The sequence below is a fragment of the Oncorhynchus masou genome, chromosome 9 (genome assembly GCF_036934945.1).
Source record: "Oncorhynchus masou masou isolate Uvic2021 chromosome 9, UVic_Omas_1.1, whole genome shotgun sequence".
In the NCBI taxonomy this organism is placed as follows: domain Eukaryota; kingdom Metazoa; phylum Chordata; class Actinopteri; order Salmoniformes; family Salmonidae; genus Oncorhynchus; species Oncorhynchus masou.
Window position 1 is genome coordinate 40,370,090 of NC_088220.1, and position 18,099 is coordinate 40,388,188.

Genomic DNA, 18,099 nt, shown 5'->3' on the forward strand with positions numbered 1-18,099 from the left:
GAGGAGCGACGAGAGCCACTAGCTCTATGCTACTCGCAGGAGCCTCCATTGCTATTGCTACTGCGATATCGTGCAATACGAGGCCCAAAAATACAATGACGAATGAGCCTGTAATTTATCCTTAGCTCAGAGAGGTAGCTACGAAAATGTATTTGGACTAGTGTGTGATGACTGTTAGCGGATACATCTGCCATTGTAATCAATATGGCATGCTTAACTGCATATTTTTCAATTCCCTTCATGGGGTCAAGAATGTTGATGGAGGAGAGATATATCAACTCACAGCAGTGTATGGGTTGAGGGGCTAATACAGTATATTGGTATCAAAGTTATCGTAATGAATAAATCACTGGCGTCCTCTTTGACCACAGGCAGAATTGATTTGAATAACTCACTAGCTTCCCCTTCGGCCATAGGCAGAATTGTCTTGAATAACTCAATTGCTCCCTCTGTGGTCACAGACCGAACTGCCTCTGCTCACCTGATGCTATATAGTACGCTCCCATCTTGGAATATCCGCAGCAGTTTGTTGTCAGTGGTGACCTCATGAAAGTTAGCCCCCTTCTCGTTAGCGAAGAACAGGTCAGGCTTCCAGATGGAGTCCAACATGGAGGGATCCAGGTCCAAGGAGTTGTCCGGGTACTCCTGGTAAGCCAATCGGGGATCGTTCCATTTTTGCCGTAGGAACACATTGAGCCTGTAGTCCTGTGGATTGACCAAGAAATTGACTCATTGGCTCTTTCTCAATTAATCTTTTCTCGATTCTTCGCATCGCATCCTCTTTCCTCGCCTCCTCCTCAAAGCGCATAGGAGAAGATGTCAGAAGGGATGAACTTTGGGCCTTCTCCTTGAATGCTGTTGAGAAGGAGGCGAGGTGATGGGATGTGAGGAATTGCAGAAGATACATCGAGGTTGAGCCATGATACTGTTGCCAGGTTTCAATTATTTAATTAGCATGTTTTGTTCATGATAGTCTGTCTCTGAAGTGCGAAGTCTGATTAAATGAATAACCTTTGCCGTTGTTAATTATACAAAAGCCAATGCGACAAAGGGAAGCTTATTTTCAATTAGTTCTTTGAAATGTAGGGTGTATTTATACTTCGAAAATAATGTGTATCTTGATCAGACTGATTTGAATTATTTATTTTTAGTATTTCTTTTAGGGGTAGATTATCTTTAATATTGCAGATAGATTGTCAATGAAATTGTCTGCATCACTTCCAGTCCCTCATATATTTTTTGCAAATATATATATATATATATATAACATACATATACATACACATACCTACACGTACATACACATATAAATACATATAAAGAAATATCTTAAAAAATATATATTTCCTTTATTACCCACCAACCCTAAAACCCCTCCCCCAATTGGAGCAAACTAGTGAACAACAAACCTTAGGCCTTTATTTCCAGCTTATTCATACTATATACATTTTATGGTCACAGTATATTTTACAATAGTTCCATTTGGTTTGTTTTTACTCCTGTCCTTCCTCTACCCTCAACCTCTCCCATCTATTTCTGATGTCCATCCTGTTTGATTTCTATTTGCCATATCTTTCAAACTGTGCTCTTTCAAAAAAGGTCTTAACCGTTCAAAAGTTTGGGGTCACTTAGAAATGTCCTTCTTTTTGAAAGAAAAGCAACTTTTTTGTCCATTAAAACAACATCAAATTGATCAGAAATAGTTTTAAGTTCCTCGGCTGACACATCACGGACAAACTGAAATGTTTCACCCACACAGACAGCGTGGTGAAGAAGCCGCAACAGCTCCTCTTCAATCTCAGGAGACTGAAGAAATTTGGCTTGTCACCAAAAACACCCGTAAACTTTTACAGATGCACAATCGAGAGCATCCTGTCGGGCTGTATAACCGCCTGGTACGGCAACTCCTCCGCAAGGCTCTCCAGAGGGTTGTGAGGTCTGCACAACGCATCACCGGGGGCAAACTACCTGCCCTCCAGGACACCTACACTACCCGATGTCACAGGAAGGCCAAAAAGATCATCATGGACAACAACCACCTGAACCACTGACTGTTCACCCCGCTATCATCCAGAAGGCGAGGTCAGTACAAGTGCATAAAAACTGGGACCGAGAGACTGAAAAACAGCTTCTATCTCAAGGCCATCAGACTGTTAAACAGCCATCAATAACATTGAGTGGCTGCTGCCAACATACTGACTCAAATCTCTAGCCACTTTAATAATTCAAAATTGGATGTAATAAATGTATCACTAGTCACTTTAAACATGCCACTTTTTATTATGTTTATATACCCTACATTACTCATCTCATATGTATATACTGTACTATACCATCTACTGCATCTTGCCTATGCCATTCGGCCATCGCTCATCCATATATTTACATGTACATATTCTTATTCATTCCTTTACACTTGTGTGTATAAGGTAGTTGTTGTGAAATTGTTAAATTACTTGTTAGATACGCTCGCATTAACATCTGCTAACCATGTGTATGTGACCAATCAAATTTGATTTGATTCGAAAAACAGTGTAGACATTGTTAATGTTGTAAATGACTATTGTAGCTGGAAACAGCTGATTGTTTATGGAATATCTACATAGCAGAGGCCCATTATCAGCAACCATCACTCCTGCGTTCCAATGACACATTGTGTTAGCTAATCCAAGTTGATCATTTTGAAATCCTTTTGCAATTATGTTAGCAAATATGAAAACTGTTGTTCTGATTAAAGAAGCAATAAAACTTGCCTTTAGACTAGTTGGAGCATCAGCATTTGTGGGTTCGATTACAGGCTTAAAATGGCCAGAAACAAAGACCTTGCTTCTGAAACCATTCGGTCTATTCTTGTTCTGAGAAATGGAGGCTATTCCATGCGAGATATTGCCAAGAAACTGAAGATCTCGTACAATGCTGTGTACTACTCCCTTCACAGAACAGCACAAACTGACTCTAACCAGAATAGAAAGAGGAGAGAGAGGCCTTGGTGTACAACTGAGCAAGAGGACAAGTACATTAGAGTGTCTACACTGCCCGCATTGCATCACGTCCAATGGCAGCATCCAAACTCAAGAATCGCCAAGGTTCAATTCTTGAGGGCTGATTCGCGTGTTCATTCTACCTTGTGAATGAAAATAATGAGTGAAAAAATGTAGATTTCAATAGGTTTTTGGTGTAGCAGGTAAAATGTCACATTGACACAATGCTGGTGGCAACGTGTGTACTGTAGCAGACTTGTTAGCATGGGATGTTAATTGCTTAATTATCTCAGGAACCACACCTGTGTGGAAGCACCTGCTTTCAATATACGTTGTACCCCTCATTTACTCAAGTGTTTCCTTTATTTTAGCAGTTATCTGTAGTGCAGGCTGAGGTACCAGATTCTGGCTTAATCCAAGTATTGTTCAGTGCCTGTTGAAATGACAAATATCAGCTTTATGTGAAGCAAAATTAACAGCTATTTTGAAATTGGGTCGACAAAAAGTACATGTCCTCATTTAGTCACGGTAGTTATTCAAGTAAATCATTCTAGTAAATGCTCATGGTAATGAGAGACTGTGGCTGTGTTCTTCCCTGGCAGTTTTAAACTGTCTGTCTCCGTTCCCATGAGTTATCACAAATACACTAAGGACAGCACAACAAACACTGGGCCACAGCATCCAGTGACATCATTAGTGTCCTCTCTGTCCACGCTGAACTAAGCTGGGGTTAAGCCCTCAGGGCCCAAATATCTTTTAACAGCTTACTGCTACAATCTACTGACCAAGCACTTTCCCCAATTCTTCATTTTAATTGCAGAGTGGACTGTTCATTATCAGAACATCACTGACCCACTGTTCTCTGAAGATTGCTCTGATAGGCTCGAGGAAATAAAGGGAGAGAGGTGAGGGAATTGCTCCAATACTGAGCAGGCCAAAGGTTAGGAATGAACAGGTATTATATTAACTGGAGGAGAGCGTTCACATTTCTCTTTTGTAAATTCTGGGATTTAGCTAGTGTAAACCTGCTCAAATATGATCCTTATCGAGGTAATTCATGATTATACTGAAAAACGAGACTGGCTTAGGGTTATCATGATTCCTGGATAATTATGGTATTTTGTTTAATGTGCATATTCATTTCAACATTTCATTTCACCTTTCTTTTTTATAGGTTTGTGTCTGAGATTAATCTCTTTTGCAAGAGAGACCTGTTCCGGACAGCAGTAGTCGGCAACATATTCAATGATTAAGCTTGAAAATGTATGGATTCCAATTCCAGGACGTTAATTGACTACGGAAATTCAATGAACTCATTTGACTTTTCTCAGACGTGTTTTCTCACCATAGTCGTTTCTGTGATGGACCCAAAGCTGTTGATGAAGATATTGCAGGTGACATTCACAGGCGGACCTGAAAAAGAACCAAAATAAAATCCATCATATATGGAATAATCCTTTCACTGTTTTGACCTGCTGTAAAAAGGTTTCAGAAAGATTATTTTTAAATATTTGAATGACACTGGTTTTTGTATGTGCAAGAAGTGGAGAGTGTCTTGTTGTCACCTCTATGATTTTGAGCAAGTATGAAATGTGTACGACACAATTGTAGATGGGTTATGGTGGGGAACGACTGCTGTAGTAGTGTGTACTGATTCCAGTGGCTCTCTAGTACGGAATACTGTGTCTCTCCTGTCGCTTTACAAGTTGAAAAACTAGGCATGAATCACTTTGTTTAACTTTTCAACAGAGAACTAGGCTAACAAAAAATGCATCACATTGGTATATGGAATTCTAAGTTAGGCAACCACATGGAATGTGCAGTTCCAAGCTTCCTATCCATTTCTACAGGTAAGTCCTATCTTACTTTTTTTTACCGGTGGCTGTCTGCTTGCATTAATTTAGTGAAGTTTCAGTATTTTTTATGGGAGCTGTGGCCTACTTCTGAACATACTTTTTGACGTACCTTTGAAGTTGGGTCTGATGCGAGCGTCATAGCCAGACCTTTTCCCCATGAGCTTGTCCAGGAAGTCAGACGGCGACTGCGAGGAGGGGACTGTCCTACTGGGGGACTTTATCTCCTCTTTACAGGAGCCCAGTCTGAAGAAAAACAAAAACAAAGACAAAGAAAGAGAGGAGAGGAGAGAAAGCGAAGGAGGAAGAAGCAATAGTTAGAAAACAAGAAACTTTGACCGGTATCAGTGGAATACATAGGGAGAAAACAACAAGGAAAACCCATCTAATTTCACGTGATGTTCGGGACATATTGTGTTTAATAGAACCTACCCACTGGGAAAACACTTTTTCAACGTAATTCGTCAACATATTGTGACGTCGAATCAACATGGAAAATACATTGGATTTGAACAAATAAATCAACCAGTACTGTTGTCATCTCACTTCAACCATCGTTTTAAACATTGAAATTAGGGTAATACTTCAACTTAAATACGTGGAATTAACTTGACTAACAGGATGTTACATCAATCTATACTGAAGTAAAATACAAACGCAAGATGCAACAATTTCTAAGATTTCACTGATTTACAGTTCATATCAGTCAATTAAAATACAGTTATTCGGCCCTAATCTATAGATTTCACGTCTGAGAATTGGTCACAGACACCTTAAAAGAAATGGATCTCAGGATATGGTCAAGGTATTTCTGTCCATTATAATTGCCATTGATAGATTGCAATTGTGTTCGATGTCCGTAGCTTATGCCTGCCCATACCATAATCCCACCGCTACCATGGGAGCACTCGGTTCACAACATTGACATCAGCAAACCACAAACTGCATGCCCATGTAACAGTATAACTTTAGACCGTCCCCTCGCCCATACCCGGACTCAAACCAGGGACCCTCTGCACACATCAACAACAGTCACCTACGAAGCATCGTTACCCATCGCTCCCCAAAAGCCGCGGCCCTTGCAGGGCAAGGGGAACTACTACTTCAAGGTCTCAGAGCAAGTGACGTCACCGATTGAAACGCTATTTAGCGTGCACCACCGCTAACTAGCTAGCCATTTCACATCCGTTACACTCACCCCCCTTTTGACCTCCTCCTTTTCCGCAGCAACCAGTGATCCGGGTCACGGCACCAAGGTAACAGTATAACTTTAGACCGTCCCCTCGCCCATACCCGGGCGTGATCCAGGGACCCTCTGCACACATCAACAACAGTCACCCACGAAGCATCATCATCCATCGCTCCACAAAAGCCACAGCTCTTGCAGAGCAAGGGGAACCACAACTTCAAGGTCTCAGAGCAGGTGACATCACCGATTGAAACGCTATTTAGAGCGCACCACCGCTAACGAGCTAGCCATTTCACATCCATTACACCCACACAACCCCATGCACGTGGTCTGCGTTTGTGAGGCCGGTTGAACATTCTGGCAAGTTCTTATAATGACGTTGGATGCGTTTTGGTAGAGAAATTCAACATTCAATTCTCTGGTAACAGCTCTGGTAGACATTCCTGCAGTCAGCATGCCAATTGCACGCTCCCTTTAAAACTTGCCACATCTGTGGCATTGTTTTGTGTGACAGAATTGCACATTTTAGAATGGCTTTTTATTGTCCCCAGCACAATGTGCAACTGTGTAATGATCATGCTGTTTAATCAGATTCTTGATACAACTTGCAGACTTGTTTACGTGTTGCTGTGCGTTTTGTTGCCAACCTATTTTGCTACCTGACAACTTTACGGTTTTTACTTTTAATTACCATTTATATATTTATTTTTTTCCCTCAACTTTTTCACTCCGGACGCTTTATCTGGACATGGTTCGTCAGGACCTCCAACAGCCGAAGCTAAGTAGTAACATTAACATGATGCCTTCTAATTGCAGTCGCTGTACTCATAATACTATACAGGAGAACGAGCCCAGCTTCAGACACAATCGTTAGGAAAGGGTAATGTCAGTGTAGGAAAGGATGAAACAGCGTCTGTGCCACCAGTAAGTACAGATAGTAACGTTAGCATAAATTCCCTCGCACGGTCCCCGCAGCCGGACAACTTTCTCACGGTTTCTGGAAGGAAATGCTGTAGGAATGCTCAACCGGTGTCGCTCATTCAGCAGACAGAAACTTTCAACCGGTTTTCCCCATTAAGCAGTGAGTCGGAGTCAGAGGCCGAGCCTTCTCTTGTCTCTACTCCTCCCGTTACGGGGTCTGAGACGCCGAAGCTTCCCACCATTAGCTCTGACAAATTGAAAACTCTAGTCATTGGCGACTCCATTACCCGCAGTATTAGACTTAAAACGAATCATCCAGCGATCATACACTGTTTACCAGGGGGCAGGGCTACCGACGTTAAGGCTAATCTGAAGATGGTGCTGGCGAAAGCTAAAACTGGCGAGTGTAGAGAGTATAGAGATATTGTTATCCACGTCGGCACCAACAATGTTAGGATGAAACAGTCAGAGATCACCAAGTGCAACATAGCTTCAGCGTGTAATTCACCTAGAAAGATGTGTCGGCATCGAGTAATTGTCTCTGGCCCCCTCCCACTTAGGGGGAGTGATGAGCTCTACAGCAGAGTCTCACAACTCAATCGCTGGTTGAAAACTGTTTTCTGCCCCTCCCAAAAGATAGAATTTGTAGATAATTGGACCTCTTTCTGGGACTCACCCACAAACAGGACCAAGCCTGACCTGCTGAGGAGTGACGGACTCCATCCTAGCTGGAGGGGTGCTCTCATCTTATCTACCAACATAGACAGGGCTCTAACTCCTCTAGCTCCACAATGAGATAGGGTGCAGGCCAGGCAGTAGGCTGTTAGCCAGCCTGCCAGCATAGTGGAGTCTGCCACTAGCACAGTCAGTGTAGTCAGCTCAGCTATCACCATTGAGACCGTGTCTCTGCCTCGACCTAGGTTGGGCAAAACTAAACATGGCGGTGTTCGCCTTAGCAATCTCACTAGGATAAAGTCCTCCTCCATTCCTGTCATTATTGAAAGAGATCAAGATACCTCACATCTCAAAATAGGGCTACTTAATGTTAGATCCCTTACTTCAATGAACTAATCACTGATCATAATCTTGATGTGATTGGCCTGACTGAAACATGGCTTTAAGCTTGAAGAATTTACTGTGTTAAATGAGGCCTCACCTCCTGGCTACACTAGTGACCATATCCCCCGTACATCCCGCAAAGGCGGAGGTGTTGCTAACATTTACGATAGAAAATTTCAATTTACCCCGCCCAAGAAAGACATTTTCGTCTTTTGAGCTTCTAGTCATGAAATCTATGCAGCCTACTTTTATAGCTACTGTTTACAGGCCTCCTGGGCCATATACAGCGTTCCTCATTGAGTTCCCTGATTTCCTATCGGACAGCTTTTTTCCAATCTACGTAACATTGCAAAAATCAGAAACTTTCTGTCCAAAAATGATGTAGAAAAATTAATCCATGCTTTTGTCACTTCAAGGTTAGACTACTGCAATGCTCTACTTTCCAGCTACCCGGATAAAGCACTAAATAAACTTCAGTTAGTGCTAAATACGGCTGCTAGAATCCTGACTAGAACCAAAATATTTCATCATATTACTCAAGTGCTAGCCTCCCTACACTGGCTTTCTGTCAAGGCAAGGGCTGATTTCAAGGTTTTACTGCTAACCTACAACGGATTACATGGGCTTGCTCCTACCTATCTCTCTGATTTGGTCCTGCCGTACATACCTACACGTACGCTACGGTCACAAGACGCAGGCCTCCTAATTGTCCCTAGAATTTCCAAGCAAACAGCTGGAGGCAGGGCTTTCTCCTATAGAGCTCAGTTTTTATGGAATGGTCTGCCTACCCATGTCAGAGACGCAAACTCAGTCTCAACCTTTAAGTCTTTACTGAAGACTCATCTCGTCAGTGGGTCATATGATTGAGTGTAGTCTGGCCCAGGAGTGTGAAGGTGAACGGAAAGGCTCTGGAGCAACAAACCGCCCTTGCTGTCTACGCCTGGCCGGTTCCCATCTCTCCACTGGGATTCTCTGCCTCTAACCCTATTACATTGGCTGAGTCACTGGCTTACTGGTGCTCTTTCATGCCATCCCTAGGAGGGGTGCGTCACTTGAGTTGGTTGAGTCACTGATGTGATCTTCCGGTCTGGGTTGGCGCCCCCCCCCCCTTGGGTTGTGCCGTGGCGGAGATCTTTGTGGGCTATACTCGGCCTTGTCTCAGGATGGTAAGTTGGTGGTTGAAGATATCCCTCTAGTGGTGTGGGGACTGTGCTTTGGCAAAGTGGGTGGGGTTATATCCTTCCTGTTTGGCCCTGTCCGGGGGTGTCCTCGGATGGGGCCACAGTGTCTCCTGACCCCTCCTGTCTCAGCCTCCAGTATTTATGCTGCAGTAGTTTATGTGTCGGGGGCTAGGGTCAGTTTGTTATATCTGGAGTACTTCTCCTGTCCTATTCGGTGTCCTGTGTGAATTTAAGTGTGCTCTCTCTAATTCTCTCTTTCTTTATTTCTTTCTTTCTCTCTCTCTCTCGGAGGACCTGAGCCCTAGGACCATGCCTCAGGACTACCTGACATGATGACTCCTTGCTGTCCCCAGTCCACCTGACTGCAATTTTAGAGAAATAATGTTTCTGTTGCTTATGGAAAATTTTGGGGATTTTTTATTTCAGATCATGAAACATGGGACCAACACTTTAAATATTTTTGTTCAGTAAAAGTTCAACATAATTATCAGAACTATGTATGCGCTGAAATTGTGTTAAATTACACAAGTAAATATATTTCTCTGCCCTCAACCGCATGACTCTCCAGAGGGTGGTGCCCAACACATTACTGGGGGCACGCTGCCTGCAGCAACCGGTGTCAAGGGAAGGCCAAGAAGAACATTAAAGACCTCTGCCACCTGAGCCATGGACTGTTCACTCGGCGACCGTCCAACAGACGGAGACAGTACAGGTGCTAAGACCGAGAGACTAAAAAACAACTTCTATTACCAGGCCATCAGACTATTGAATAGCCATCACTAGCAGTCTACCAGGTGATGCATACTCACTCACACAAAACACACACACAAGTTATCACACACCTCATACTCACAAACACACGCACATACACACACACTCACAGACACACCCACACACACACGGTAAAAGCTGCTGTCCCATTCTATAGAGACAATGAACATATGTATTTCTACACTGGATTCTTGACATAGCTGACTCTAATAAATCTACTGCTACACATATAATTCTTAGCTAATCTTACTGTATATAAATTGTGTATAGGTTGGCAGATTCATTCCGCCGTTCTTGATTTCTTGTATTTTTTTTTCTTGCATTTTTTTGGTTTGACATTTTGCTGCAGTGTTAGGATACAGAGGTCACAGCTGAAAACGGTAGAATACCACTACTCAAACTTTTCTTACACAATAGCGGTGCGTGGGAAAAATTAATGCGGAAGACAAGACAGAGAAAAGCCCTATTACAACAGTATGTGTTGTGATAATTGCATAGTTTGCTCCATAAACTGTTAGTTCATATGAATTGTGACCATGATAAATAATGTAGGCCTAAGGCCAGAATAAATTCCGCCACATCTTTGTTTCATCACAAAACCAGAGATCAACCTCTGTCCTGTAAAGTCCCCAAAGCATATTACATGTAACAAACAGTTACATGACCTACAGCATGGTCAAGCAAGTTCATGTTTCCAACATTTTCTCACTATTTTCTCACTACTACAGAGAGTTACCGCAAGTCGCAAAGAAATCAGGAGCTACCCGCCACAGGAGTTGCTGCAACGCGATGGGAAAAGGACATCCCGGCCGGCCAAACCCCTAACTTGGACGACGCTGGGCCATTTGTGCTTCGTCTCATGGGTCTACCGGTCGCGGCAGGCACGGGTCTCAAACCAACATCTGTAGCAATGCAGTTTGCACTGCGATGCAGTGTCTTAGACTGCTCTGCCACTTGGCAGGCTCCATCCACACAGTTTTTAATTCTTATCAATTGAATTGCACAAAGTATCAAAATAATAAAATACTACACAGGACTCTTAAAAGAATTTCATTTAAATGTTAATTGTATTTTTTTGAACACAAAAATAATGAGAAAATATGGAAAAATCAATTATGAAATGTTAATTACATAGAGCAGCCAGTGTAATCATCTGCCAGAGAGTAGCCCCAATCGGCCCGAGCCCCATGTAATACATTTGGGCCAGATAACTCACACTGGAATTGGCCCAAGCTTAATACCGCCGAAGGCGGCCCAGATTCGGACCACTTGATGTCAGCCGAGTTTGACTCTTAGCCGAGTGCCCTGACTCTCAGCCGGAATCAGCCCAGATCCACTGTGCTAGTTGGGTTGTGCCTGTATCCACATTCAATCTAGTATCCCTAGAGAATTGATGTTGATCATCTGTTGTTGTCTGCTTGATTTACAACAGGGTCTCATTCGTTTTATCAGAGAAAGTATTAAGGTAATATGTTCACGTTTCCATATGTTTTTGTACCTCGGATTGGACACCTAGTCTACTGTGCACAATTTAGTAGGATAGACTATTGTGCAACACCCAACGCTATTCCTATGAATTATTCTGGATATAATGACAACAGATTACATAGCCTAGTGGGCTTATTCACAACATTATCTGGTAATGAAATAACATGATATATACAATTTTAAACAATACAAGGGGCTTGAAGTAGCCTCCATGAATATGGAGCTCAGAAATTAAATTACTGGAATAGGCCTACCTAGAAAATCAGACATTTCCTCAATTTGGTGCTTGAAACGTCGTTGTAATTATTGCTAACAATTTCTAAGTCTTCCTGCTTCCTTATATAATTTTTCTGTGATTTAATTTTGTTTTCGTTTGTTTCCTGCGCTTCAATTGAAGAGTGTTGCACTACTCTGTTGCGGTAAAACTATGTGCAGTTATTATGAAGATGACAACATTTGTTGGCTTCATCTTGGCTTTCAAATCTTTCCAATAAAAAAGGAACCTGGTTTTTGGTTACTTTATCATTATAAAAACTGCGATGGTGAGATTAAAATGGTGAGATTAATGCTAATGTTGTTGGCTTTATTATGTGTCTCTGCTTCGAGCCACTTAGGCTACAAAACAATTGCCATGCATGCATCCAATCTGTTTAGTAAGGCAATGTCCACATTATACCCACATATTTTACAATGTAATAATCATTTTGATATCAATGCAACAAATGTATTATTCTGAAATTGGTAATGGCCTACCTTTTTTTTTATCTCGATATTATTGAAAATTACAATGAAGTGCTTGAAAAAGTCCCTGAAAGTCCTTGAATACATTGAGTTTTGGGCCAATTTGCATATATTAACTTTTATTCATCTCAGTACATGTGCATGTACATCCTTTTTATTTGAGTTTCAAACCATTTAGAAATGTTGATCCCAATTTCACACATTGGCCTCATTATTCATAGAAAGACCCATATGAAGGATGGTTGGTTGATTTCAAATTTAATCTACAAGTTATGTTGGATTCAGTTCTCCATCTCAACCAAAAATCTAATTTGAAGAGAAGGACTAAATCAAATCAAGCTTTATTGCAGTGCCTTCAGAAATTTTTTCTTACCCCTTGACATTTTCCACAGCTGAATTTATTGATTAAATTGATTAAATGTATTGTTCTCTCATCTACACAAAATACCCCATAATCACGAAGTGAAAACAGTTTTAGCAAAAAAATAAACATGAAATACGGAAATATCTCATTGACATATGTACTCACACCCCTGTAGAAGCACCTTAGGCAGCAATTAGAGCTGTGGGTCTTTCTGGGTAAGAGTATTCCACACCTGGATTGTGCAACAAATGCCCATTATTCTTTTCAAAAATCTTCAAGCTCGGTCAAATTGTTGGTCATTGCTATACAACCATTTTCAGGTCTTGCCATAGATTTTGAAGTAAATTTAAGTCAAAACTGTACCTCGACTACTCAGAAACATTGTTCTGTGTAGATTTTGCCTTGCAGGTTATTGTCCTGCAGAAAGGTGAATTAAACCAGGTTTTCCTCTGGGATTTTTCCTGTCCTTCTCTCCATTCCGTTTATTCTTTATCCTGAAAAACTTCCCAGTCCTTAATGATTACAAGCATACCCATAACATGATTCAGCCCCCATTATGCAGCCACCGCTATACTCTGTCAATTAGGTTAGTACTGTGGAGTAATTACAATGTGTTGATCCGTCTTCAGTTCTCTCCTATCGCAGCCATTAAACTCTGTCACTGATTTAAAGTCACCTTTGGCCTCATGGTGAAATCCCTGAGCGGTTTCCTTCCTTACTGGAAACTGAGTTAGTAAGGATGCCTGTATCTTTGTTGGGTGTACACCATCCAAAGTGTAATTAATAACTTCACCATGCTTCACTGGAACGAGCAGCAAAGAAACACTCAAACTGGACCGTTTTATCTCCATCTTCATTCAAAGACTTGGTCATAAACACTCTTACTGACAGTTGTGGCTGCTTCCCGTGACGTATTGTTGTGCCGTGTTTTGTGCTGCTACCATGTTGTGCTGCTGCCATGTTGTGTTGCTGCCATGCTGTGTTTTCATGTGTTGCTGCCATGCTATGTTGTTGTCTTAGGTCTCTTTATGTAGTGTTGTGGTGTCTCTCTTGTCGTGATGTGTGTTTTGTCTTATATTGTTATTACATTTTTGATTTTTAATCCCCCTTCCCCGCAGGATGCCATTTGCCTTTTGGTAGGCCGTCATTGTGAATAAGAATTTGTTCTTAACTGACTTTTCTAATTAAATAAAGGTTAATAAAATAAAAAATAAAACAATTATTCAGTGTCTGCTTTTTATTTATTTATTTTTATTACTAATCTACCAATAGGTAGGTTCTTTGCGAGGCATTTGTCTATGTGGTTGAATCTGTATTTGAAGTTCACTGCTCGACTGAAGGACCTTGTATGTGTGAGTAACAGAGATTAGGTATTCATTCAAAAACCTTACAGATACTTTTATGTGTGAGTAACAGAGATGAGGTATTCATTCAAAAATAATGTTAAACACTATTGCACACAGAGGGAATCCATGCAACTTATTATGTGACTTGCTAAGCACATTTTAACTCCTGAACCTATTTAGGCTTGCCTTAACAAAGGGGTTTCAGATTTGAGGAACATAATTCCCTTTGGCATCATGTGTGTAGGCCAGTGACAACAATGTTATCCATTTTAAATTCAGCCAGTAACACAACAAAATGTGGAAAAAGTGAAGGTGTGTGAATACTTTCTGAAGGCTCTGTATATTATGAAAAACATGATTTTGGTACAGTATCCTATTTATAAGGCTAATGGTAACTATTTTTCGATGTCGGCTCTTCCTAAGCAGAATTCACCAAGCGTTGGATTGTTCACCCACTAATAGGGAACGTGAGCTGGGTTTAGACCGTCGTGAGACAGGTTAGTTGTACACTACTGATGATGTGTTGTTGCAATATATATATTTTTTATCATTATTATCTATATCATTACAAAATGGAATGCATTTAATTTATTTTAAATTAAATTAACATTAAAACAGTATATTCAGTTAAAAGCTAGCCTTCAATGAGATATTGTTCTCTACCTCACTAGTCAGGCAAACACGACATGATATAAAACTTCCAAAGATCCTATCAACCATGGACGAATAATGGTATTCATAACTAGCTTCACGTTGAAATTATGGTTTCCTTTTGGCAAATCAGATGTCAATGAGGCCTACATCAACCCAACCTCACTCAGCAATAACTTTCATTTACCTTCAACCTGTTAGTCGGGTTAATAATACAAAATGGGATGTAATAAATGTATCACTAGTCACTTTTAAACAATGCCACTTTATATAATGTTTACATACCCAACATTACTCATCTCATACAGTGCCTTGCGAAAGTATTCGGCCCCCTTGAACTTTGCGACCTTTTGCCACATTTCAGGCTTCAAACATAAAGATATAAAACTGTATTTTTTTGTGAAGAATCAACAACAAGTGGGACACAATCATGAAGTGGAACGACATTTATTGGATATTTCAAACTTTTTTAACAAATCAAAAACTGAAAAATTGGGCGTGCAAAATTATTCAGCCCCCTTAAGTTAATACTTTGTAGCACCACCTTTTGCTGCGATTACAGCTGTAAGTCGCTTGGGGTATGTCTCTATCAGTTTTGCACATCGACAGACTGAATTTTTTTCCCATTCCTCCTTGCAAAACAGCTCGAGCTCAGTGACGTTGGATGGAGAGTATTTGTGAACAGCAGTTTTCAGTTCTTTCCACAGATTCTCGATTGGATTCAGGTCTGGACTTTGACTTGGCCATTCTAACACCTGGATATGTTTATTTTTGAACCATTCCATTGTAGATTTTGCTTTATGTTTGGGATCATTGTCTTGTTGGAAGACAAATCTCCGTCCCAGTCGCAGGTCTTTTGCAGACTCCATCAGGTTTTCTTCCAGAATGGTCCTGTATTTGGCTCCATCCATCTTCCCATCAATTTTAACCATCTTCCCTGTCCCTGCTGAAGAAAAGCAGGCCCAAACCATGATGCTGCCACCACCATGTTTGATAGTGGGTATGGTGTGTTCAGGGTGATGAGCTGTGTTGCTTTTACGCCAAACATAACGTTTTGCATTGTTGCCAAAACGTTCAATTTTGGTTTCATCTGACCAGAGCACCTTCTTCCACATGTTTGGTGTGTCTCCCAGGTGGCGTGTGGCAAACTTTAAAAAACACTTTTTATGGATATCTTTAAGAAATGGCATTCTTCTTGCCACTCTTCCATAAAGGCCAGATTTGTGCAATATACGACTGATTGTTGTCCTATGGACATAGTCTCCCACCTCAGCTGTAGATCTCTGCAGTTCATCCAGAGTGATCATGGGCCTCTTGGCTGCACTCTCTGATCAGTCTTCTCCTTGTATGAGCTGAAAGTTTAGAGGGACGGCCAGGTCTTGGTAGATTTGCAGTGGTCTGATACTCCTTCTATTTCAATATTATCGCTTGCACAGTGCTCCTTGGGATGTTTAAAGCTTGGGAAATCTTTTTGTATCCAAATCCGGCTTCTTCACAACAGTATCTCGGACCTGCCTGGTGTGTTCCTTGTTCTTCATTATGCTCTCTGCGCTTTTAACGGACCTCTGAGACTATCACAGTGCAGGTGCATTTATACGGAGAATTGATTACACACAGGTGGATTGTATTTATCATCATTAGTCATTTAGGTCAACATTGGATCATTCAGAGATCCTCACTGAACTTCTGGAGAGAGTTTGCTGCACTGAAAGTAAAGGGGCTGAATAATTTTGCACGCACAATTTTTCAGTTTTTGATTTGTCAAAAAAGTTTGAAATATCCAATAAATGTCGTTCCACTTCATAATTGTGTCCCACTTGTTGTTGATTCTTCACAAAAAAATACAGTTTTATATCTTTATGTTTGAAGCCTGAAATGTGGCAAAAGGTCACAAAGTTCAAGGGGGCCGAATACTTTCGCAAGGCACTGTATGTATATACTGTACCCTATACCATCTACTGCATCTTGCCTATTCCGTTCGGCCATCGCTCATCCATATATTTACATGTACATATTCTTATTCATTCCTTTACACTTGTGTGTATAAGGTAGTTGTTGTGAAATTGTTAGATTACTTGTTAGATATTACTGCATGGTCAGAACTAGAAGCACAAGCATGTTGCTACACTCACATTAACGTCTGCTAACCATGTGTATGTGACCAATCAAATTTGATTTGATTTGATTTAAACTTCAACTTAAATACGTTGACTCGAGATTTGAGTCAGTATGTTGGCAGCAGCCACTCAATGTTAGTGATGACTGTTTAACAGTCTGATGGCCTTGAGATAGAAGCTGCTTTTCAGTCTCTCGGTCCCAGCTTTGATGCAACTGTACTGACCTAGCCTTCTGGATGATAATGGGGTGAACAGGCAGTGGCTCGGGTGGTTGTTGTCCTTGATGATCTTTTTGGCCTTCCTGTGACGGGTGGTGGGTGGTGTAGGTGTCTTGGAGGGAAGATAGTTTTCCCCCGGGGATGTGTTGTGCAGACCTCACTACCCTCTGGAGAGCCTTGCAGTTGTGGGCGGAGCAGTTGCCGTACCAGGCGGTGATACAGCCCGACAGGGTACTCTCGATTGTGCATCTGTAAAAGTCTGTGAGTGTTTTTGGTGACAAGCTGAATTTCTTCAGCCTCCTGAGGTTGAAGAGGCGCTGCCTTCTTCACCACGCTGTCTGTGTGGGTGGACCATTTCAGTTTGTCCGTGATGTGTATGCCGAGGAACTTAAAACTTTCCTCCTTCTCCACTACTGTCCCGTCGATGTGGATAGGGGGGGTGCTCCCTCTGTTGTTTCCTGAAGTTCAAGATCATCTCTTTTGTTTTGTTGACGTTGAGTGTGAGGTTGTTTTCCTGACACCACACTCCGAGGGCCGTCACCTCCTCCCTGTAGTTCCTCTCATCGTTGTTGGTAATCAAGCCTACCATTGTAGTGTCGTCTGCAAACTTGATGATTGAGTTGGAGGCTTGCATGGCCGCGCAGTCATTGGTGAACAGGGAGTACAGGAGAGGGCTGAGAATGCACCCTTGTGGGGCCCCAGTGTTGAGGATCAGAGAGGTGGAGATGTTGTTTCCTACCCTCACCACCTGGGGGTGGCCCATCAGAAAGTCCAGTACCCAGTTGCACAGGGAGGGGTCAAGACCCAGGGTCTCAAAATTAATGACGAGTTTGAAGGGTACTATGGTGTTAAATTTCAAGCTGTAGTCGATCAACAGCATTCTTACATAGGTATTCCTCTTGTCCAGATGGGTTAGGGCAGTGTGATTGCGTCGTCTGTGGACCTATTGGGGCGGTAAATAAATTGGAGTGAGTCTTTAATATGTCTGCAAACACACCAGCTAGCTGGTCTGCACATGCTCTGAGGACGTGGCTAGGGATGCAGTCTGGGCCTGCAGCATTGTGCGGGTTAACACGTTTAAATGTTTTACTCACGTTGGCTGTGGTGAAGGAGAGCCCACAGGTTTTGGTAGCGGGCCGTGTCGGTGGCACTGTTTCGTCTTCAAAGTGAGCGAAGAAGTTGTTTAATTTGCCTGGGAGCAAGACATCGGGGTCCGCGG

At 41.8% G+C, this 18,099-nt stretch overlaps 1 protein-coding gene across 1 annotated transcript in view; it reads right to left on the minus strand.

Annotated features, from left to right (window-relative positions):
* LOC135545222 (glycine receptor subunit alpha-4-like) overlaps positions 1-18,099 on the minus strand; it is a 127,476-nt gene that overhangs the window by 42,274 nt on the left and 67,103 nt on the right. The window contains exons 2-4 of the mRNA XM_064972847.1: positions 4,947-5,080; positions 4,327-4,394; positions 482-705 (exon numbers count right to left, since the gene is read on the minus strand). Of these exons, the coding sequence (XP_064828919.1) occupies positions 482-705; positions 4,327-4,394; positions 4,947-5,080 (426 nt within the window). The remainder of the gene's footprint in view (positions 1-481; positions 706-4,326; positions 4,395-4,946; positions 5,081-18,099) is intronic.